Source organism: Poecilia mexicana, unplaced genomic scaffold (assembly GCF_051168715.1).
Source record: "Poecilia mexicana isolate PSO_F unplaced genomic scaffold, ASM5116871v1 scaffold_5, whole genome shotgun sequence".
Taxonomy (NCBI): Eukaryota; Metazoa; Chordata; class Actinopteri; order Cyprinodontiformes; family Poeciliidae; genus Poecilia; species Poecilia mexicana.
Genome location: NW_028263374.1, coordinates 13,417,551 through 13,442,652, shown reverse-complemented (window position 1 = coordinate 13,442,652; position 25,102 = coordinate 13,417,551). Strand labels below are relative to the sequence as shown.

General features: G+C 39.1%; 1 protein-coding gene across 1 annotated transcript; it reads left to right on the top strand.

Annotated features, from left to right (window-relative positions):
- Nucleotides 1-14,282: 14,282 nt before the first annotated feature.
- Nucleotides 14,283-24,482, top strand: pfkmb (phosphofructokinase, muscle b). The gene is made up of 22 exons (XM_014998071.2): nucleotides 14,283-14,527; nucleotides 17,265-17,338; nucleotides 17,604-17,681; nucleotides 17,922-18,111; nucleotides 19,022-19,187; nucleotides 19,276-19,320; nucleotides 20,011-20,119; nucleotides 20,197-20,292; nucleotides 20,369-20,461; nucleotides 20,552-20,677; nucleotides 21,357-21,421; nucleotides 21,508-21,571; nucleotides 21,677-21,823; nucleotides 21,957-22,027; nucleotides 22,132-22,219; nucleotides 22,444-22,596; nucleotides 22,693-22,857; nucleotides 22,971-23,032; nucleotides 23,132-23,243; nucleotides 23,336-23,435; nucleotides 23,534-23,639; nucleotides 24,233-24,482. The coding sequence occupies exons 1-22, from the start codon at nucleotides 14,443-14,445 to the stop codon at nucleotides 24,372-24,374; spliced, it is 2,337 nt and encodes a 778-aa protein (XP_014853557.2). The 5' UTR covers nucleotides 14,283-14,442; the 3' UTR covers nucleotides 24,375-24,482.
- The last annotated feature ends 620 nt before the right edge of the window (nucleotides 24,483-25,102 follow it).

Genomic DNA, 25,102 nt, shown 5'->3' with positions numbered 1-25,102 from the left:
CATGGAGAGGAATGCTAAAGAAACCGGGAGAAGCCAAGCATACAGTTCCACCGTGGTGGGGGGAGCAGAGACTGGAAGCAAAGGAGGAGGGGTGGATGCTGCTTACCACGCCACAAAACTCTCCATCTCTCTTTCCCCTCCCTTCTACTAGCATCTTCTCAGTCTGTGGAGACCCCCATGTGTGTCAGCCAAGCAGCAGAGCATCCCTTCTGTCTATTTTGCCAATTTTCGTTGTTGCTTCTGCTCTCTGTCTCCCTACTCTGCTCTCCTTTTTTCATTCTTGTTGATTTCCAAGCAGGTTTTGTTTCGTTATAAGCAGCAAAAAAAAAAAAAAAAAAAAAAAAAAAAGGTGGGGGGCCAAAAATGTTCAAAATGATGACATATAAATAAGTAAAAACTAAAACTAATTGAGGAGGCTACATGCTGGTTGTTGGTTATCCAATGAACGGCCGAATGTGAAGGAAAAATAATAAATGGTTGCAGAGAGACATCTCTGTGTGTCGCTGAGTTTTCTGTGCAACTTCTCCACTGCAGGTGTCAGCTGAAGAAGGAAGCTCGGAGGCGGAGACACGCACGAAGAAGGCAATTACTGTTGTGTGGCGTTTTGTTTTGTTTGTGGAAGCAGCATTGTGTGGCCCTCTGCTAATGAGGCCCAGCAAGCTCGTCCATAATGAATTGGTAAAGCAGGAAAAGAAAAAAAAAAAGGTGACTTGGGGAGACCGTCTCACCAGAGGCTGTTGACATTCTCGCTGATAGGCCCCCAGGATGAATATGGTGTCACTGCACAGCTTTGTATTGATCTTGCTACAAACACCCATTCTTTCACCTCTCCATGTCTACCTTGTAACTGCTTTATCTCCTCCATGTTAACAAGGTTGGAGTCATTTTTTATTTTCAAAGGGATTGAACATTCAGCCTTCAAAACTAAATTGTGAATATGTTGTATCTGCAATCTTTCAACAAGATTTGGACTGATGCGAGGACTTCAATTCAGTTTATTAATATGGCAGCAATTCACAACACATGTCGTCTCAAGGCATTTTACAACACAGTTGTTTTAATTCAATCACACATACATTACAGTTCAACCTAAATATCTATCAGTGCAGTACGCACAATTAATTATTCAGAGTTGTTTAAAAAGAAAACGACGATGGAGACCAAAATATACAGCCTCATACAATTATAATCCATAATAGTGGCAGAACTTGTTCTGATTCATCCACATTGGATGTTTTTTGAGCATGAACAGCTGGTTTAAGGTTGTGATGACTTTAATTAGACCATTCTAAGTGTAACCGGGTTCTGCATCACTCCACTGTACCGGGCCGACCCAAGTAGCCCCTCGACTCTGCGTTGTGTAGTTTTTAATGAAGACAAGGAGTTTCTGGGTGATCAGGCAGTTTATTTCCTGAATGAGAACATATCGGGGTTCCAGTCACTACAACAGAGCGTTATGTTAGCTTTTAACTTTAGCACATAGAGGGTTTTATAGTATTAAAGAAACTAAAGTACAACAATTGGTGCCAGGCACAATCAATCAATCAATCAATCAATCAATCAATCAATCAATCAATCAATCAATCAATCAATCAATCAATCTTTATTCCAGACACAAACAGCTTCATAGTGAAAAAAAGGTAAAAAAAAACAAACAAAATAAGAGAAAAATAAAATAAACATGACATATTCACTGAGTCACAAATAAATGATGACGCCAATGATTCCACAATATTGAAGAAAATCTCACTGTACTAAAAACAGTGAGATTTTTTATTATTTTTTTAATTAATATTTACATGTAGTAAATATTAATTACACTCTATTTATCTAAGTTAATAAAAAAATATGTCTTATGTGTTGCTAGCACTTTTCCACACTGTGAGTTGCCTTCTCACTAAAGGTGAGAAGGCAACTCACCTTTAGTGGAGCTTTCACAGACTGGCGCTGAGTACAGGAGCCAGCAACATAATCAACCACACCGAGAGGGGGCGCTACTTCCCCATTGCACCGGTACATATAAAGCAAGTGGGATTCTACAACCTAAACATAAGCCATTCATGTGAATGTGATTTTTTTTGGAGAATTTTTTTTTTTTTTGGTGGGCTAATATACATGTAGCATTACGGTCCACACTTCACTCCAGTAGATGGCAGTAACGAACATCAATACATTGATTGCCAAATGCTATAAAAAGAAGAAGAAGAAGAAGAAGAAGAAGAAGAAGAAGAAGAACGATAAAATGTTTGTTCTGACTACACATGGCATACCGACTCACAATATGTTATGATGACCTAACATTACACTAATAAGACATTAGTGTAATTTTTGAGTACTTCTGGCAGGTTGTCCACTTCTGTGAAGGTTCAGCAGCGGATACTCTTACTGTGGTTAGTTGGAACCCCAAATCCTTAAAAAATGTCTTTGTAGTGAGTCACTGGTTTGTTTCTAATCTGTTCCTATTTTTTGTTTTTCATCAGAGTCCGATCTTTTAGTCTACTTCATTCTGTCAAACTGGCTCTATTTAAGTGACTTCTTCACAGTCTGGTAGTAACGGAACTGGATGTAGCTGGTCAATCAGTTACAGTATTGGGCGGGACCAGGTGGAAGGAGACTCAAGATGGGTGACAAATATATATTTTTATGAATAGAGACTGATTTGGTGTTGAAGCTATAGTTTTTTCAAAATACTTGGTAAAAAAATTAGTTTGTAACCAACCCATGTCTGATGTAAAATGTTCTTGATCCAAACATTTTTATTATAACCAGTTGTATTTCCCAGTTTGCAGCCAGCTGACCTCCACCAAGATTTCCCATCCAGAGGAGGAAGGATTTTTGTAGGATCACATGTAATGGGTAACCATCCTAAATACACACTCCCCTGTGCTGGTAGCTTTCTGTGTGTATGTGTGTGTGAGAGATTATGTGTGTTTTGGGACGGTGGGTGTGTCTGCACTGAGGGTAGAATGGGAATTATTACCACCCTCACTTTGGTGTCCAAACGAAGCCCCTCACATTCCTCCTGACTAACACCTCCCCAGGGGGACAGGATCAGACTGTCTGCAGGAGGAATGAATCTTTCTGTTGTAGATATATATATATATGTGTGTGTGTGTGTACTGGCAGAAGACATGTTTCCCATTTTATAAATTAAATAATCTCCCAGTGAAACTTGTACTTTTTCATCAATATCAAGGAATTATTGATGAAAATGACAATATTCTCACTAGAAACTAGACCAAACATTCTTGGTATGATTTTGTGTTTTTGCATTGACGTAGGGTTAGGCATGTACTAGTACTGGTTAGATTTAGGGTCAGAGTTAGGGTAGAAATAAATTGACGTCAATGGAAAGTCCTTGTGAAGATAGGAAGACACACTATGTGTGTGTGAGAGAAAGAAACCAACAGCCATGTTAAAAGGTTCAGGTTAGCATGGGCCAAAAAAACCAAAGAGCACTGATGGCTCCTCTTCCATTACATCTCTTTTGCTCCTCTTTGTCGTTTTCCATCTTCATTCTGAATACAGCCTCATCTCTCCACTCTTTCAGTGCAACATCTGACTCTTAATAGCCTCTGTCAGTGCTTGCAGTGTTTTTTTGTCTGACTGTCTGCTTTTTTAAAAAGGTGAATACTTTTAGCATCCTGCTTTTGTCTCTGTAGCTGCCCGTTTTTGACACTTTCTCCTGGCGCTTTATAAACCCTCTCTCGCTCCTTGCGTCTCGTCTTCCTACCACTGCAGAGATGGTGACCAAAATATACAACCTTATTTAAAAAAGCACACTTGTATGCTTCCCTCCAGCCATTTAGCTTTTCTCTTGTTTCATGCTTCTTTTCAATTCCCCTCCTCTTCCTTTTATTTGTATCCAGTTGGCAGGAGCGTGGACGTGAGATGCATTCTGCTCCTTGTTTTAATCTGCATGTCTCCTCTTATCATGCTCCTTCTCCATCTTCTGATGGATAGAAAAGGGGCTTAGTCATATTTGGGTCTAATTTTGGACAGGTCCCTCTGTTATCCCCTGTCTGCACTGAACAGGTTTGTGAACGACTGACCCTCTGACTTGCACGTCTCTCCTGGGTGAGACAAAGGAGATCCCAGTAGAACACAGTGGACCGTGTCTGTTTCCATCCCCCCCTCCAAACCGGTCAGCCACTGACTACACAGCCATCCCCACTGGTATCGCCGGTGACCCCTTCAGTCATCTCTCATCAGCGGGATTGACGGCTGCCAGTCAAACGTCTGTGACATGGGAGGGGAGCGTCTGACAACAGTCGCTGTTTGTGCGTCTTTAATATCAAAGCTGTCCAAACTAAAGTGTGCTTATCGATCCAAGCTTTCAGGAGTTTAGCTTTGTTGTTTTGTTCATTTAAAACTGGATTCTTTGCTGTCTTAAGGAGCCAAACAAATAGCTTTAATGGTTTTCAGGGTGCAGCCAAAGAGCCGCATATTTTTCGAATCGTCTGTTTTTTGTTTTTTTCTTTTGTTTGTGTGGGAGCAACATCCATTGTTTATCTGCATTGTTATTCTTAACTGGCTCCAAACCTCTAATGGCTAAGCGTTCGGACAAAGTCTCTCCACGTACAGCAGCTTATAGTCAGGCCTAAAGGTTTATTTAGCAAAGGCGCAAACACAGTAATGCCTGATTTCAGATGCAATATTTTTTCTGCTGTAGAGTTGTTCTTTTTTTCAGTTGACTAGGATTGTTGCCAGGATAGTGTGGGACGACATGTTGACACGCTGCAGATCTGTGTTGTTCTTTAACGTGCATGTTGATAAAAGAACGACGCGGCTCCTTTTAAGGCCTGAATTTTGACTGCTAATTGAAGATTTATGAGGAGGAGAGTCAAACGGGTGCTTCAGTTGGTAGCTTCTAATAATTATGAACAGGTGATTTCTACTTGGTCACAATATTTAGAGCAATGGAGTCTGGACGGATTGAATGACATCTGTGTTGTTCGTTTTGCAAAAGGATGAACACATTTGCAAGACTTCTGCTGTGATGATGATGATGATGATGATGATGATGATGACATCATCATCATGAGTACATCCTAGTTTCTTTCAGCAAAGCATCAAGAAAAACTGTACAGTTTGCCACAAGCCAATAGGAGACGCAGCAAACATGTGGAAGAAGGTTCTCTGGTCATCATGAGATCAAAGTTTAACTCGTTGGTCTACATCCTAAACTTTATCCTGGACACCATCTGTGAAACCAAACATTTGTGTATAAAGATGTATAAAGCTGGGTGAGATATACCCTATAATATCTGAATGCTTTTCTTTTTTTTTTCTTCTAACACATTCTGTGAAGTAAACTGAATGAGAGAAGTTATTGAATAAAAAAATTAAATTGCTTCCTAATAAATGAGGATGACTTGTTCACTGATTCTGTAAATAGAATGTCAAATAAAACAATTATAATGTTGTAAAACAGCACAGAAGTGTCGAGTGGAACAAGTCTAAAAAACATCAAAAGCCTTTGCCGTTTCCCCATTAGAACGAGCCAACATGCAGCATGTCTTACTTTGCATGGATTAATTACAAATGCCGACACAATCCTGCTGTCTAACCTGAAGCTTGAGCACCGCTGTAGCTGCAAAGGAAAACTAGAATCCATCTCGGTATGACTAAATATAAATATAGTGTCTCTAAAAGAAAAAAGAAAAGCAGATTGTTTTTAACATCCCCTATAAATTTGGTGAAGTTTGCATAAAGAGACTGCGTTTCCGGGTAAACCGAGTCGTCTTACCAATACAGTTACGTGTAATGAAAATCTTATCTCAAGTCAGCACAATTAAGACTGTGATTTATTTGACTGCAAATTAACATATCAATAAGCCTTATAGGAAATGTCTCATTAATTAGTCATCCCTTAATTGGCCCTGAATGTCATTAGCACGCCTTGTGTGTTAACCAGGCGTTCATTAATAATATCGCAGCCGATCTGAAGGGCCAGGCTGGGACTGGCTGAAGAGCCGTCCCTCTTTTCAGCTGTTGCATGGAGCAAAGCAGCACCAGCGCCCGTGCACAGGTTGCTTCTGCTTTGACCAATGGTGCTTGGCATTGATGGGATGGGCTGGGGGGTGAGAGGACAGGGTTTGGACCTCCCACTGGTCTTGATGAAGACAAATGAGCTAACAAGACATGACGGAATTGCTTTTGCAAAGAAGAGGAGCTGAATGCAGTGATATTGTGTAGAGGGGGGCGAAAGGGAGCAGGTTGATTTATTGTTGCAGCAGCAGATAGCTGCCGTTTATGCTTCTCCCTCATACTTAACCGGCAAGAGACCCCAATGGTCTATAATTACAGCCTCCAGCCCATTAGGGAGATGCATAAGTGTGAAACAAATGTGAATAAAGGTCAGGTATAAATATAGAAATTTAAAAAGAAATGAAATCCAGGAGAAGTAAGGATTACAAATGACAGGGAAAAAAAGGGAAATCCTAACAGGTAAAAGAAGGGTTAAACACGTGTTAAATGCATTGGCCTCACACTTTGTGGAGTGAAAAAAAAATAATCCACTGAATAGGAGGAAACAAACTACGAACAAAAAAAAAAACAGAAAGAGAAGTTTGTGCAGCGCTGTGGGGGGCAAAGGTTATAAATATGTCTGCTTTAAACAGAAAATGAGTAATCCTTGTGAGTCATACTACACTCGCCTGCACCAGCGAGTGGACAGATAGCTGTGCAGGTATCCGTTCTCCGCAGGAAAATAATTGAATGATTTTGGAGACACACACAAGAGCGGGGGACGGGAGAGCCCGGGCAGCTCACCCCTCGTAATTCATCACTGTATTGCTGCTCGCTCTCTGAAATATCAGCCTATTAAAACATTCATTGAGCTGATTAAACTGCAATAAAATCTAACAAAATTTCCACTGATACATTCAGTACATGATTTATTAGGCCTGAGCTCGGCGCACGTGTTTCACAAGCTCTGATAAAGAGCCCAAGGAAGGGAAAGATCAGATACTGCTGCCACCTTTTGGCCGACTGCTATTACTCTATATGACTTAAGGACATAAAGTAAGAGACGAACAAAACAATCTCAAAATTGACTTCATAGGATTTACCTCTTGTCAGTGGCAAGAGGCCACCTTTAACCAGTGTGTATTTACTTATTTATAAGTTTTATATGTAAGTGTCAGCTGCAATTACTGGCACATATGATGAAGTATAAACGTCCTTTGCAGTATCATGGTTTCTCATGCTAAGAAGGCAGAGGTGGCAAGGTCTTTGGTACCTCTAACAACCACTTTAAAATAAATGGGGCTGAAATATGTCTTTAATTAATTATACTTTATTTTTTTGAGTTGATCAAAACTTCTAGGAACCATCAATTTGTAATCCTTGAGTTTCTGTCTCCTGGGGTATAAATACAATGTCACACAGACGCCTGTTTCTTTCAGCCAGTGGCCATTGAGCTCAACAAAGGTCCACTGCAGGATTTTCACATTTGTTGCATATATAGTATATGGATGTGTGTGGGAAGCAGGGACTTCTAATATATATGGACAGCTGCCCAGGGTGGCATTATAGAAGGGGAGCACAACCACCAGACAAAAATATGTAACCATTCTGTCAGCTGTGACTTGGACAAGTTTTCTGTTGCTTTTATGAAAGGACAGTCAATGGGGATTTAGCGCCCCCATGTGTTTAGTAGACGCCCCTCTTTGCAACTGCTAACAGGTGTGAAACTGCTTGTACCTTTATTCCCACCCCAGAAACCCAGATGATTTCCTGCACTTTGATTGGTTGAGCAGAAGGCGAGGCTTCAGACAAGAACCACCATTTTGTTAGATGGTTATTATTGTGAGGGATGAACGCAGGTGAAACGGTTACAAAGGTAGAAAATGTAAGGTGCCTCATTTTGTAAATAACCAGAGTTAAAGATAAACACCAACTTAGGGGCCAGGGGATGCGAAGACATGAGTTGAACAAACTTGTAAATGTCAGAGCAACATTTGTGGGCAAACCTTTGACATCCGCTTCGTAACTTTGCGTCTCTTTTAAAGCATCTGCTTCAATTACGCACACAACGTGGGTCTGATTACGAACTGAGTAATTCAGGTAATTGGTGAAAGGTCAGACTGCAGTCAGATCCAGTCTGCGTCTCACTGCATTAGCTGAAGGTGGAAGTGTTTTGTGTTAAACTGTTGTTTTATTGATCCATATGGTTTATTACAGGCCACCCGAGTGTTAACAGTCTCCAGAAAGACAGGAGCGGGGATTACCTGGAAATGGTGCTATCGATCGGTGTGGTTTGCCTCAGGAGAGAGCTACATGCCACCCAGCAGCCCCAGAGACTCACAAATTTCTTTTCTTTTTTTTTTTTTTTTTTAAAAGATGGTGCAGAAAGAGGTATCAGCACAAATGCCACCTGAGTCGTGTGGATCTGATGAATTCCCTTTTGTATTCAGTGATGCGTCCGTTTTTAGAAGCCGCTTCAGCCTCGTCTGATTTGCGGTCGGGAGAGATTCACCAAGCTGATGAGTCACTGCAAAATAAAACCCGTTGAGTGAAATTCTTCATATTTACTGAATGTGTGTTTGAATACATTCAGAGCCAAGCTGCCTGCGCTTCACAGTCGTAATCTCAATCTGTTCTGGTATGACAGTCACGCTAGTGTCACATTGCGACGTCACTCCCAGTCTGCAGACTGCAGAGTCGCCTCGGGGAATTGAACACAAACATTGACACCGTATTATAAGACCACTGTACTTAACTAAAGCCCCTCAAGACAGACTGTAAACAACTTCACTGTTATTTTTTTTTTCAATCTTGCAAATAAAAACAGATTAATACAGGTATTATCTTCTGTTTCTTATAAATTGTTGATAAAGTGTTGCATAGTTAAGTTTAAGTAAATGCAAAGCAATTCCTAAAGCATTTAGAGCAACTTTGTCTCTGTTCATTTATGTTTATTTAAAGTCTGTAACCAGTTTTAGAACGTTCAAAAATCAAACAAAACTCTGGTTATGTCAAAAACAGACCTGTACCCATTTTTGATGTTTTACATTTCGCTGTTTGTATATGTTATGTTGTGCTATTTTAACTAATTATCATTTCAATTTTTAGAGTTACTTTTTGAAAGCCCATCTAGGGACAAGTGCTGCGAATTAGCTGTTGCTATTGCACCATGATGCAAACATGGGACTGCTGTTTAATTCAGTTTGTCTATGTCAATGTGTGTCTGTCCCTATCAAATAAACTTGAGAAAAAAAAAATTAGAAAAAGGCTTCATGGTCTCTTTTTGTGATGGTAATTTAATGTATGTAAATTTAATATAATTTCTATTTACGTTCCTTTTGAAAGCATATTTTTTAAATTAATATATTCTGAGAACACATTTTTTAACTCAGGCTGAGTGGTTGTATTAGATTCTGTAGACTAGTGATTGGGCAGAATGCAGAGGAAACATTAAGCTAATTTGAGTAAAGAAATAAAACACCTTGAAGCAGAACCACCAAAAAAAGAAAATGACCAACATGTCTGATAATCTGACACTGAAACTAAACCTGATGTGGAGCATCTCCATAATAAAACAGGAAACAAAGAGGATCTATGTAACAGAAGTAAAACTAAATGCAAAGATGTGGCCAAATTAGATTTTAAATCATCCATCCCAAGCTTTTTATGCTGTTGTCTTTTATGGTGTGAGTGCATTACCTTGAACAGCTTCTTATTTATCCATGACATACTGTATGTCGGGTTCTTTAGTACATCTGTTTGACGAGTTTTTTCTAGTTAGTTTTTTTATTTTCCTTTTCTGCAAATCCTGGTAATGTTCCACTGAGTCAAAACCACAATTTGCCGATTATAATTTCAGTGTTTGTAGTTGTAATACCTTGTTCCTGTAGCTAAACAGTCATCAATACTTGACTTTGGTGCTAGATCAAGATACACATTATAATGTTTTCTGATTCTACTTGAATTCTGTTCATTAAGTTTTCACCCTTTTAACGTTTTTAACTCAAGCAATCTTGACAGTTAAACATGGAGCTGCTTCGCCCTCAGACGGTTGCAGACCTTTCTCTGGGCTGTTTTTGCGTACTGAGCATGCTTTGCTGATGAGCGCCGTTACTCCACAGTATAGAAGCGATATGAGCTATTAATACAGATCTGATCCACAATAGTTTTCCTGCAAGAAAGGCACTGAGGATGTGGCAACTCGATGTTCCTGCAACCCTGCAGATACTCTGCTTTGCGTTGTTCTTGGGTCTCCTGCGATGGTTCAGAAACAAAGGTCATGGTAAGTAATTGGTGTAAATATACGCATTTTATGTGTTTTATGTTTGTTTCAGTCTATTTATGTTTGAATGTCAGTGAAGGATTTGTCAGCTCGTTCAAATTTATTCTTCAAAAAAAGAAAAGCTGGAGATGTTTTAAACTTTCTGTGACTGTTTATGTCATAATAAATAGTAAAGAATAGTACATGTTAGCATGTTCAGTTACAGGAATGACTGTGCAGTTTCATGGTAATGGTGGTGAGGAGGAGGAGTCAATGTGAGTTTTATAGTTGCTGTATCTATTTACAGTCGGGGCGGGTCACGTGCTTGAAGCTGGCAAGACACAGACGTCTGCTGTCACTAATTTTGAGCAGCCTGATTGTATTTGATACATTGCCTTGGATTACTGTTCAAACTCCTTTAACTTTTTCATATCTTTTCATAAACAGAAATCTAAAGGAATATTACGTGACAGATTAACACAGAGAAGTTCATAACTTATAAAACAGTAGGGATACATTGTTTATATATTTTTTTTTATGACTAAAAATCTCAAAGCTATAAATCTTTTGGCCAATATTCTTCAGAAAGTAATTTAAGTAGAGTCAGGCCGCACAGAAAGCAACCAGAGATTTTCACTTGCAAATCACAGACTTTGTGTGTAGGAGCCATCAATGTCAAATATCCATCGCCCTTGTTGTGAGCTAGCCCTAGCTAACAAAGGAAACTCAAGGGAAGACATTTTTTCTGATGAGGCTAAACAAAACAAACACATTTCCATCTGGTTTTTGCTTTCACACAAAATCTAAAGAAGCCAACCTTCCACCATCTGTTTCTATCAAGATACGACCAGTGGGAGTAGGCACGTCTGTAATGTACAGATATGGGATTTTATTCACTGAAGGGGAAATGTTTCTACTAAACAAAGTGGATAAAAGAGGAGAAATATGCTGGAGCAATTCGCTATTTGTAGAGAAGGTTTATCATGTGAGATGACTTTACAGCAAAGTGTGAAGATTCCTTTGCGGCCTGAGTTCATTTGTTTCATTCTACCTGTCCAGGTGGAGATGACTCTGCAGCTGAACGTGTAGGTGAAAGATACTCGGGCTGTGATTCAGAAGGCAGTGCTGGTAAGAAAGAAAGACTTTGGGTTTTGTTATGAAACGTGTAGATGAGTGCATGCTAACAGCAGCTAAACTTTGGACAGTAGCCAACACAGACAATCATCACTGACGAAAAGTTAATCGACATGTTTTGCATTGTAAGAGGACTTGAAATCCCTTTAACTTTTTCACATTTTGCAGCCATATTTAAATATCTTGCAGAGCACAGTTCTGTAATTTGAAAATGGACGGACGGTGGCACAAATGCAAACCTACCGAGACTCAGCCATCTACCTGAACTGACAGGCTGAGCAAAGCAAGGGGAGCATTAATCTGAAAAGCAGACCAGAGGTAATTGTGGAGGACCTGCGGAAGTCCACGGCTCCACAGGGAGGAATCTGTTGACAGCACAACTATGTGCGCTCCACAAATTTGATCTTTATGGCAGAGTGACAAGAAGAAAATCATTACTGAAAGAAATCATCAGCAGAACTTTTTGTAGTTTGCAAACAAACACACAGAAGAAAGTTGTTTTATCAGAGGAGACCAAGCTTCTTGTCTGTCATGCAAAATGTCAGCTGTGAAGGAAACTAAGACCCTGAAAACACCATCTCTGCAGTAAAATGCCGTGGTGTCACCATGCCACCTGCTTTCTTTCAGTCGGAGCAAAGAAGTTTATAAGAGTTGATGGGAAGATGGATGGAGCAAAACGCAAGATTGTCCTGGAAGAAAATAAATTTATATGCAGCAAAAGACTTGAAACAAGGCAGAGGTTCACTTTCCATCAGGACAACAAACATTCAGCTAAATGACTTAGATAAATGGAGTTTCATGTGTTAGACAGACCCAGTCAGAATAAGTAGATGGTGTCCATCAAATATGACTTGGCTTGATGTATTTTGGTTAAAAGAAAAACTAAGCCTTGAAATGTGCAAAGACTGCAGAGACATAAATCTCTTAAAATATGTTGTAGCAGTAATTACACCAAGAGGTAGTTCTACAATGTGTAGTGTATAAATGCCAAGTATATTTCATGCTTTATTTAAAAAAATTGTAATTATTATTATCTTTTATGTAATGTGACAAATGAAAAAAGGCTTAATGGGTATAAATCCTTTTGCAAAGCACAAATTGTGGTTTAAATTTATCTTTAGGATTGCTGATGCTGATGTAGACAATATGGAATTAAATCTTAAAAACGTGAACTGGGCAATCATCAAGGCATCTGCAACTGTAGATTTTAAGACAAGTTTATAAAATCAAGAAAATGAGCCTTTTTGGTCTGGAGCTCATTGCAGCGTCTTGCTCTATCAGTACCACTTACACATCATCTTTTATCTGGGATCTCTGAATTTTAATTGTCCATTTGCAATCAAGCTCTTTAACAAACGTGTGTTTAAAAATGTATCTTCTGATTAGTGAAATTTCTGGAAAAAGGTATGAAATTTCATCCATATTCAAGCCTCGTCTGGAAGAAAAAGCTGTAGATTTATGAAGTCTGAAGACTAAAATATGTTTTTTTTTTTTTAGGAAAACAAGAAATCAGCCAACTTCCTTTATACCTACACATTAAACAGCTGTGCATTTCTCTTGGTGTCTAATTCTTTATGAAATATGGGGATAAATAATCTTAAAAATCCTGGAAATACTCATAGATTACTATTTTAGCTTTCACTAGAAAAAGTTCCTGTCGGCATTAAAGGGAATAAAAGGAAAACTAATTTGGGGTAAAATGGCCATAAGTTAATTTGCAAAGCATATATAAAATAAGTTATAATGGTAAAAAAAAAAATTTAACATGGCCATTAAAAAAATTGCCAGTTTTCTTAGCAAACTATGAAAACTAGTTTTTGTGCCAGTTTTGCATGATTACTTGCAAAACTGGCAAGTAATCATGCAAATTACTTTCCAATTGATGTGATTACTTCACATCAATTACTTCACATTGATGTGAAGTAATGTGAATTTACTTCACATCACATTGTGAAGTAAATTAAATTAAATAATGAAAAATAATACAATAAACATATAAATAAAAAGAAGTACAGGAAGGAAATATAACATTACGTATGAAAATGAAATATAAATTTATTAAAAATTTGGGCCATTTGACTGGTACTGCTGATCAAAACAAAAATAACTCTTAGCAATGTCCTGCTGATAGATAATACTCACTGAAGTCTCACAGCCATATGTCCTTACAGCACACCACGTAAAGAATATAGAAAACCTGTTTTCAAAGTAGTGGGTACAAAATGTCCACAAACAGGCGTGACCTAACACACTCTGAGTACGAAGAGTCGCATTTTTCATACTCGAAAACATTGAGTGTAAATTCAAAGTACTACAAGGCTTAAAGCCAAAATGACCAATTAAAGAAAATACAAGCGGATACTCTACCATTGAAAAAATGCAGCTGGTTTTACGTTTTAATTTCTGAAAGCCAAATATATATATTTTTAATAACAAGCATCTCAAAAATGATAACATAAAACTAAAAGATAAAAAAGTTTTAGTTTAATATTAAAGGGCGAGGGTGTTAGATATTTCTAACTAGTTGTGTGTAAGTTAAAGGAGCAGTTTTCTATTTTTCTACTTGTGTACTGTACTGCATGTGTGTGTGTGTGTGTGCGTGTGTGTGCGTGTGTGTGTGTGTGTATGTGTGTGTGTGTGTGTGTGGGGGTGTGTGTGTGTGTGTGTGTGTGTGTGTGTGTGTGTGTGTGTATGTGTGTGTGTGTGTGTGTGGGGGTGTGTGTGTGTGTGTGTGTGTGTGTGTGTGTATGTGTGTGTGTGTGTGTGTGTGTGTGTGTGTGTGTGTGTGTGTGTGTGTGTGTGTGTGTGTGTGTGTGTGTGTGTGTGTGTGTGTGTGTTTGTGTCTAAATCCGTCACAACTATGTGTGCCTATGGCTGCCAATAGAAGAGTTAAGCTGGGCACTTTTGCAACTGCGCTCACTTTTCATACCAGGCAGACTGGGTTACTGCAGAGGCACCTTGAGCTCCTCAGAGTCCAGCAGGGCAGCAGAGATTTTCACACTCAGGGCCTCTTTCTGTCAGCCAGCTTCAGTCCCAGGACCAGAACCAGGAGCAGGAGCAGGACCAGAACCAGAACCATGGCGCAACCCGTTAAAACCGACCCCACTAAGATGGGTGAGGGTCGGGCGATTGCTGTGCTCACTTCTGGAGGCGATGCTCAGGGTAAGTGCAGGCTTTCCAGAATATGCAGTTGTGCAAAGCAGGGACTTGGAGGATCTGCTTAAGTTAATATTATTTTTTTTTATATACATATATATCTTTTTCAAGCCTTTAATGTCAATGACATTGCTACTTGTGATCAGGCTAGCTATTCACTGCTCACACGGTACTATTTTTAATCTGCCATTCACTTCCTGGGCTACTTTTGATGCTTCATTAGTAAACAGAAATGATTTCAAACACACAACCATGTTCAAACATTTATTCCTCCCCATCAGATCCTGTATTTTTTAAATATGGATTATACTCTGTAATTTCTCCCAGCTGTCATAAAACTCGGTAAGGTAAAAGGGAGACATGATTTGCTAGAACGAAGGAGAATAGCAGACGATTTTCTGACCTTTAACTTGATGAGGAATATGTCCAAAGTGACCTTTAAAAGGTTTGCCAGTGACCCCACACAGCTGAAGTGTCAGCATGTGAGAGCCTGAGATTTCTCTCTTCGGTTTACCATGTGAACTTTCTCCAGCATTGGACACAATCACAAATGCAAAACCAAAACTACACATTGATTTCATCACAACTTTTGTCTTTTAATATGCATTTTTCTGTAAAATAATCATCATTTCTTTCAAGGAATGCAACAATTACGACTGCTAATTTTAGAAGCATGACCTTTCGTTCCTATGTGAACATTGGTGAGGCAGGACAAGAAAGCATACTGCTCTTCCTTCCTATACCTCTTTCCTTTTACACTGTAAGAGGAGATGATTTTGGCACCCTTTAAGTTAATCTATCCGCAGCTTGTCCTTTAAGTAACCCCTCACTCAGACGACCGCATTGAGGTTCACACTGTCTTGTTGTGGTATTAACTGCCTTGTCGCACTTGTGGCTTTCATCTGATATTTCGGAGTCACAAGTTTTTCATAGGAGCCAAATATAGCATTTCTGAAATTATTCAGCACTCGTGCGACACAATATTCAGACTCAGACAACTCACAACTTAGCATGCAAGCTGACAGAAAACTGTAAACATGATTTAAAGGTGAAATTAAAGTTTGCACTTAATGACAGGGTTTTTATAAAATGCTACATGGGGCTGATACACATTCATGGACAGACTATTTGAAAATGATAGAGGAATCTGAATTAACAGCGCAATTGTGTTCAAACCTCTTAAACTTTCAAAGGAAAATGTGTTTTGCCTGGGCTTCACCAACACACGGATGTGGACCAGTTTAAAGGTTGGATTATAAAAAGGTTTTGAACATTTCTCTGTTTTGCTCAAACCATTGTTTTAAAATGAAAATAGCATGGGTAGGAAAGAAAATCACGAGAAGCAGCCAAAAGGCCCACAGTGAGGCTGCGTTCACACTGCAACCTGAAGTGACCTAATTCCGATTTTTTTGTCAAATCGATTTTTTTTTTCTTTTTTGCGTGGCCGTTCACACTTCCAAATATATGTGCCTTGTATGTGATCTCCAGTGTGAAGATCAAATGAGCTGAAAGTGTCCCGCATGCACAGTAGAGGGCGCAAAACGTCAAACATATAGAGTGTTTTGCCAACAGCCATAAAGAAGAAGAAGTGCTCAGTGTTTGAGGAAGTAAACATGGATGCTAACGGTGGAGCATAGCTTACGATTTTAAAGTTGTTGTCCGAGCGGAGCAGCACATTAACAACTTAATCTTCATTACGCTATGGTTGTTGTTTTTCTTCCCGCTTGCGCGTATCAGGACGCAGAATAGTTTGTCGAGTATCAGTGACATTCAGGTGGACGAATGCGACCTGGCCGTTAGGTCACATTTGAATCAGATACTTATCGGATATCCAAGCGGCGTAGGTCGGATTCGTAAAAAAATCGACCTGTGTTGTTCAAGCTATCATGAAAAAGTCAGATACAGGTCGCATTAAGGTTAAAATAAAATAAAATAAAATAAAAAGAAAGAAATTCGGAATTGGGTCACTTCTGGCTGGAGTGTGAACGCAGCCTAACTCTGGAGGAGCTGCTGATCTGGAAATCTGCAGCTCAGGTGTGAGAATCTGTTCACAGGACATCTAGTTATGCACTCCACAGATCTTTTTTTATGAAAGAGTGGAAAAAGAGAAATCCATTATTGAAAGAAAGAATCCCCATTTGCCGTTTCCTATGAGCCATGTGAGAAACTGATAGATATTAAAAAAGGTCCTCTGGTCTAATGAGATCAATATTTATCTTTTTAGTCTATGTTCAAAATATAACACATGGGGAAGAACTAACATAGCACATCACCCTGAATGCTTCCTCTCCTTGGTCAAGAATGATTCTGGGAATACTTTTTTTAAAGCAGGGAAGCTAGTAAGAGTTTAAGAAAGAAAACACGTTAGAAGTTGCATAAAACTATAGACTGGGGCAGAGGTTCATCTTCTATAAGAACAGCAACCATCCAGCTAGAGTTACAATGTTTAGGTGTTAAAATGGCCCAGTCATAGTTCAGACCCAAATCCGACCGAGAATTAAGAAACAGAGTTGAAAATTGATGTTCACAGGTGCTCTCCATCTAATCGGACTGAACTTGAGCTGTGTTGCAAAAAAGAATGGGCAGACTGGTAGAGAGACCCCATATGAGCTGAATCCTTTTACAAAACACTGTGAATATTGAATTCACCCAGCATAATTCGGAATGTCCCATAATTTACAAAAAAAATTAAAGTCCAGTCACGAGGACGGTGCAAATCAAGACCCGTACTCTGTTCATGCAGGAATGAATGCGGCTGTGAGAGCCACCGTTCGAGTGGGGCTGTACACTGGAGCCAAGGTGTACTTTGTCCATGAGGTTGGTACCACTTCTATCCATTACTACAGTAAATTATATAACCTGAACAAATTAAAATAGATAAATAATTAGTTATTAAGTTTTTTTTAATGAATTATTATTCAACAGCATCACTTCACTGGTTCAGTCTTTCATACAGGAATGTTAGTAGGACTAAAGCAGCGGCAAAAATTAAAGAATGTGACTAACATGAAGTTGCTTCACTGCAAGGAGTATTTTTAAAGGGCTAATTTTCTGTTATATGGGGACACTGTGTTGTTACCAGGGTTACCAGGGTCTGGTTGACGGGGGAGACAATATCCGCCCAGCTACCTGGGAAAGTGTGTCAATGATGCTGCAGCTGGTGAGTACGAACACACACAGGCAATGATAACATGTGCACTATAAATAGCCTCTCACATGTACTAACAGTCCAGCTTTTACTCTCTATGGTGCAGCGTTGAAGGTCAAATAGTCAGTTAAATGCCAAGGTTCATTAGAAAGCAACACTTCAGCGACACGTGTGTGAAGGTTTCAAATTCCACCACCCGAGCCGTGTCCTTCACGTTTGAGGCTGAAACCGTTTCTCCTCGTCGGACATCAGGGTGGGACTGTGATCGGTAGCGCCCGCTGTCAGGACTTCCGCACCAAGGAGGGGCGCACCAAGGCGGCCTGTAACTTGGTCAAGCTGGGCATCACCAACTTGTGCGTTATTGGAGGTGACGGCAGTCTCACAGGTGCCAACCAGTTCAGGACGGAGTGGAAAGACCTGCTGGCCGACCTGGTTAAAGCAGGTGAGATCCACCTTCAAAGAGCTGCACACTGTAAAACATTTGAAGATGGTTTAAGTTGAAAATGAAAGCCCACCTGCTGCCTTGAAAATGCAATTTAAGTCGACAAAGAAATTCTTTTGGTTTTTGACTCAGAACTTAAAGTTCGAAAAGTTGATTTAACAAGAAACAAGTGTTTAAAAATTGTTTTTTAAGTTCATTAATCTTGATTTGTGAGTTTTAACTTAATGCTGCAATTTAAACCAAATCATTATTTCACAATATGCAAGAAAATACTGTCCTTGCCTAGTTAAAGAGCTCACATTTTTCTGTTATTTTCGCTCTCTATATCAAGTTAAAATAACTACTTATATAATTTTAGAATAATTAAAATTCTTGTTTCAAACCAAATGAACAAAATTTCTAATCTGATAATGAATTTTATTAATCATCAAAGTGAAATCTGCTCAGAAACATTTAGTATGAACAGAACATTATCTTCAAGCTCTGGAAACCTGAATTAAAATAAACAACAGCCTTAATAACGCACAAGAGTCAGATCGATGTAACACACATTCATCTAAGCCGCTAAGCATTCTGGGAAGTAGTTCTCGCTCTTCTCTTTTTCTTCTTTCAGTTTTTTTAATTGCTAAACTAAAAACTAAACTTTGTTCAACTCTTGTAGGTTTGGCAAAATTAACAAAAGGTTAACACAACTTACTAAGTTTGTCTTTCACAAACTCGCACATTTAGGTTCAAAATCTGAAACTCGCTAAATTTATTTGACTAAAAGAGAAGACAGTAGATGTGGCTCAGATGTTTTACAGTGCACAATATGAATGCAAGAGCAAGATTTCTAATAAATGATCAGTATAAATATGCCATGTCAGCATTTTTTTTAAAGAATGCTGATTTTTCCTGAATCCGGTTTCAGGAAAAATCACAGCAAATGAAGCAAAGAACTCCTCCCACCTCAACATCGTCGGCATGGTGGGCTCCATCGACAATGACTTCTGTGGAACCGATATGACCATTGGCACTGACAGCGCCCTGCATCGCATTATTGAAATAGTGGATGCCATCACAACCACGGCACAGAGGTAAGCATGTAGGTTTTAAAATGTTCAAAGACCGAAGCAGCAGGTGAAGCATTTGCAGGCTCTTGACGATAAGTGCTTCTGTGTGCAGTCACCAGAGGACCTTCATTCTGGAGGTAATGGGTAGGCACTGTGGGTGAGTACAGATTTTATGTGTGTTTTGGAAGAATTAGAATAAAGTTTCACCTAACAACCACATAACTAACTTTTATGTAAGAGATTCACAATTGCGAGAATCTGTTGACAGGATAGGTAGTATTAGTGCAATCCACAAATCTGGGCTTTATAAATGTGCGAAAACAAGGAAACCCTTGCTGAGAGAAAGCCACGAGAAATCCCATTTGCATTTTTCCAGAATCAGTGAGAGCAACAGCAAACCTGGTGCTCAGATGAGAGCAAAATCGGATATTTTTAACCTGCATGAAAACATATGGCGTGAAAAAAAAACAAAAAAAACACTTCTAATCACCTTGATCGTACTGGGAACAACAAAGCTCATCAGAGCTGATGGGACGACGGATGTCAAACCTGGAAGAAAACCTGCAAGACTGGAATGGATTGGATCAAAGCACAGTTATGTACTAAAATCATCTAATTAAAGCATTTTTAAACTAATAATTAGTAAACTCTCTGTTGACATATGGGCCCATAAATTCTTCAGATTAGGAACTGGCCTTGCATTTGAAGCAGACGTGTAGATCAGGAAACACCTAGAGAGAAATAACTATTCTCCAAAGTTTCCCACATGTACAGCCAGAGTAAAGCTTTAAACAGCTGTTTCTGTGTATTGTAATTCCATGCTGCAATAATATTGTATTGTGTACAGCTACCTTGCCTTGGTGACTGCTCTGGCCTGTGGTGCCGACTGGGTCTTCATCCCAGAGGTACCTCCAGATGAAGGATGGGAGGAACATCTGTGTAGAAGACTTACAGATGTAAATTTCCTGCTCTTTAGTGTCACGTTTATGTTTAATTTGGCTTCTGCCCTAAATCTTTACCTGCCCTATTGTAGCAAAGAGGCCGTGGTTCCCGTTTGAATATCATCATTGTTGCAGAGGGAGCAATAGACCGCAAAGGAAAATCAATCACCTGTGACTTGGTCAAACAGGTCAGCGCACCAGAACACCAGGAATTGAGCACAAACTATGCCAGGAGGTTTTCTCATAAACAATGTCTTTTTCAAGCTGGTGTCAAAGCAGCTGGGCTTCGACACCCGAACCACCATCCTGGGCCATGTGCAGAGAGGAGGAACCCCCTCTGCTTTTGACAGGATCCTGGTGATGCCTCACTAAACCAGTTTATCTTAGTCATTTTTTATAAGATTTATTGATTATGTTAGAGCATCTCTTGTTTTTATTATATCCCAGGCAAGCAGGATGGGTGTGGAGGCTGTCATGGCTCTGCTGGAAGCCACACCAGATACTCCTGCCTGTGTGGTCAGCCTGTCTGGAAACATGGCCATCAGGCTGCCTCTAATGGAATGTGTGCAAGTGGTAAGTCAGCATGACGATACATTCACGAACATTAAGTCTGCCAGGTGTTCATTAGGTGAAAAACTGTGATTCTGAAAAGACAGTAAATTGAGTTGCTCTTCCTTTTGTCACTCTATGTATTTTATTGGAATTTATAACAGTGGTGGCACCATTATTCTCAGTGGATGTTTTTTTTTTTAGAAGAAGAAACAGAAAAGCTGGTCACATATATTGGGTAGGTGAAAAAGAAAATGTTAAAGCTTGCAAAACCCTTGAGATTGGGATGGAGGTTCATCTTCCAGTAGATCAGCGATCTAAATAAAGTCAGAGCTACAGTGGAATGGTTTAAATTCAAATATATGCATGTGTTGAAATGGTCCAGTCAAAGTCCAGGCCCAAGTTTATTTGACAATATCTGATAAATGTCTAAAATTTAATTTATCTCCTTATCCCTATGAAACTATTGTAATTCCAACAATAGGTGATTCTTCAGGGGACAAACGCACACCACAGTTTTCAGATTCTACAATTATCCTTTCATTTCATGTTTAGGCACTACTTTACATAAAATTCCAACAAAATACATTAAAGTTTCCCATTGTAAAATAGCAAAATATAAAAAAGTTCAAATGTTTTTGCAAAGGTTTCGATTGACTTAAAATTTTTTGATTAAAACTCATGTATTTGCTTTCCATACCAGACTAAAGACGTCACCACAGCCATGGCTGAAGGACGGTATGACGATGCAGTGATGCTCAGGGGAAAGTAAGGCCTGCACCTATATTCATTTTAATTTCTCCCCACTGTGTTTGTTTTCAAATGAATGTTCACTTTTGCTTTTCTAATGACAGGAGCTTTGAGAACAACTGGAACACGTATAAAATGCTCGCCCATGTAAGCCCTCCAGAAACAAAGGTTAGAAACTACTCCCTTAGATTTAGTGGAAAATTCCCAAAATTCTTCTGATGAGGGTTATTTTTTTTTATATACATATATATACATATACACATATAATTTCAGAGCAATATCAACATTGCCATACTGAACGTCGGCGCTCCATGTGCAGGAATGAATGCTGCAGTACGTGCAGCTGTCAGGATTGGGCTGCTTCAGGGCCACCAGATGCTGGCGGTGCATGAAGGCTTCGATGGCTTGGCACATGGGCTGGTAATGCATTAGATCAGGCTGTAAATGCCACATGTTGAGTACCGTCCCTATGAATAAACATAGACTATTAGGACATTATCTTGGGCATCACAGTGTAAAACTTGAACTTATAATGGTCTGACTGCGTGTACAGATTGAGCCAATCGGTTGGTCTGGAGTGGCAGGATGGACTGGAAAGGGTGGTTCCATGCTTGGCACCAAGAGGTGAGCCAGTTCAATAAGATCTGGGCTTCGATAGATTCTTTAATACTTCATTGAATGCTGGTTGCCCAGATCATGATGTGATGTTCATTATTTTTGTTATGAAGGACTCTGCCGAAGCAGCTTCTGGAGGAGATCAGTCTGAACATCACAAAGTTCAACATCCACGGTATTGTCATTATTGGAGGCTTTGAGGTGAGACACTGTTGACTCTGCTTCAGTTTTAAAATGCTACAAAGTCCATTTGACTTCAGCAACAAAATCAGTCAGAAGTTTAAAAGTTTAATACATTAAGCATGGACAAGTTGGTCAAAATTCTGCATACAGTTCTATATAAATTTGTGTCTCTCCAAGTAACCACTGGTTTAATGTCCATCAGGGAACTGCAAAAAAAAGAGTTGTGGCTTTCCTCCTCACAGGCATTCCTGGGAGGTCTAGAGATGGTGGAAGCTAGAGAGAAGTACGAGGAACTGTGTATTCCCCTCGTCGTTGTTCCTGCTACCGTCTCCAATAACGTCCCAGGATCTGACTTCAGCATAGGCGCAGACACAGCCCTCAACACCATAACCATGGTAAACGTCTTACTGTGTAGAAACATGAAGTAATCCACAAACAATCAGGTCTTTCTCACTCATTGTTGTTTCCTGCCTCTTGTTCACGTTCTGCAGACATGTGACCGGATCAAGCAGTCTGCCGCCGGCACCAAGAGGAGAGTGTTCATTGTTGAGACCATGGGGGGATACTGTGGCTACCTGGCAACCATGGCTGGGTTGGCATCTGGAGCAGATGCGGCCTACATTTACGAGGAACCGTTCAACATTCATGACCTCGAGGTCTGTCTGCATGTCTTCTCATGATCAAAAGATAAAAAGAAGTGAAATCATAGCATTCATCAGTGAGAGATGGGCAGATATTTCTGTCAGTCTGATCGATGATTTGTTTGTAGCTGAACGTTGATCATCTGGTGGAAAAGATGAAGACAACAGTGAAGAGAGGACTAATTCTGAGGTTTGTGGGAAATGAAACCACTAGTTTTTTCATACCGCTCACATTCACTGCTCTTAGTTGGTGTTTATGTCTTGTCTGAAACTTCTGCTTTTGCTTCAGAAATGAGAAGTGCAACGCAAACTACACGACTGATTTCATCTTCAACCTGTATTCAGAGGAGGGGAAGGGTGTGTTTGACTGCAGAAAAAATGTTCTTGGTCATATGCAGCAGGTTTGTTACTCTGTGATTCTCTGTTTGTTGATCCACTTTTCATAGTTTGGCGCAGCCACCGTGAAAGACACGATTTTTCTTTTTCTTCTTAGGGTGGAACACCCAGTCCTTTTGATAGGAACTTTGGCACAAAGATGGGAATCAAGTCTGTTCTTTGGTTGACCGACAAGCTGAAGGAATGCTACAGACATGGTGAGTGTTTGAAAACATAAAACATCTGGCGTTCTTGTTTATAATTTTAATAAAGTATGCTCTTTTTGACTCTATGATGTTATAAATTAAACCTGCAGGTCGCATCTTTGCCAACTCTAAGGACTCAGCCTGTGTGCTGGGAATGAGGAAAAGAGCGTTGGTGTTCCAGCCTTTGGCAGACCTAAGATCTGAGACTGACATTGAGTAAGACCCTCGAAATTTGACTTACAGTACCCTGTATTAAAAACCCCTTGGACGTATTACATTTTTTGATTTTGGAAGCATAAATTACAATATATTTTACTCCAACTTTTCCTAATAGACAATCACAAAGTAGGACGTCATTGTAAAGTGGAAGAAATGTATGCCTTCTCAAATCTTTTTACAAGTAAAACTTGAAAATTGTGACATGAACATTTGTTCAACAACTCTACTTCAGTTACCTTGTTAAATAACCTTTTGGTTCAGTTATAATGGCAACCATTTTGAATTATGAAAACTGAACTTTCTTCACTTTGTTCTTTGCAAATTTGCTTAATTTTAGTCAAATTCAATGGAAGTTTCAAAATCTTTGTACAGATTCTCAGTTGTTTTGATTTTAACAGGGCCATGTAACCTTTCCCTAACATATCTCAGCTATGCGTGTTGGTCCTTCATTTACATCCCCCCAAAATAAATCAAAGACTGTGGTTGTAACAGGACAAAAATGTAAATAGGTTTTGAAGGACATTTATTTGGCCTTTTTAACATTTTTTTTTTCAATAGACCTTTTCACTGATATGCATTGTCCTTTGCAGACACCGTATCCCAAAGATCCAGTGGTGGCTGAAGCTGAGGCCCATCCTGAAGATCCTGGCCAAGTACAAGATCAACTTGGACACCTCAGAGAGGACTGCAATGGAACATGTCATCAAGAAGAGAGGCTTAGTTCCTCAGTAGCTTTTCTATGTCACTACTCAAGAGACATCAGTTCATTGTCTTCTTTTTAAAGCACTTTGTAAACTCTGACTTGAGGATTGTGCAATAATAAAGACATTAATATAAAAATGTTGTTTAACTAGTACTTACAAATCATACTGTCAATATTTAGATAAATCGAGTGAAATGCATTTGCTAAATTGTACAAACAGCAGAATTTTAGGAAATTTAAATTCTGATTGATTTTTTTGTTCCATCCAACATTGTGTGTAACTATATTACATAGTGCCACAGTTTTGACTTCTATGTTGGTTAGCAATTATAAATGCCTCAATTACAGTGAATCTCTAAAGACCAAATGAAGTGTGTTCAAGATTTTTGCAGAGCATTTGATGTTGAATTAAATCATGAGGGTAAAAGAAGAAAATGAATACATCCAATATTTACTGTTTTTTGAACATTTAAATTCAAAGAAAGTATAGTATTTTTGGTCACTAGATATTCATGCTTAATAAAGTTTGTTTGAAGCAAAATTAAACATGATAAATTGTAAAAAATTTTATCATATTTTCTCTGTAACAAAGGATGCCTCTTAAACATCTCAGTTTAGCAGTTTACCAAATGTTTAAACCTGTTGCACGCTATAAAAACGTGAGGAATAATTGTAATGAAGACGTGCTATCTATTTAAATATCTGAAAGAAATAGCCGAAACATACTGAATATAGTTAAAATAAAGTTGAAATATAC

What these genes read in the sequence shown, in the direction of transcription:
- pfkmb (XM_014998071.2), top strand. Translation starts at nt 14,443, where the DNA reads ATGGCGCAACCCGTTAAAACCGACCCCACTAAGATGGGTGAGGGTCGG. An exon ending in AGGTGTACTTTGTCCATGAG is followed by an intron (nt 17,339 to 17,603) that starts GTTGGTACCACT and finishes TGTTGTTACCAG; the next exon opens with GGTTACCAGGGTCTGGTTGA. An exon ending in GGCCGACCTGGTTAAAGCAG is followed by an intron (nt 18,112 to 19,021) that starts GTGAGATCCACC and finishes ATCCGGTTTCAG; the next exon opens with GAAAAATCACAGCAAATGAA.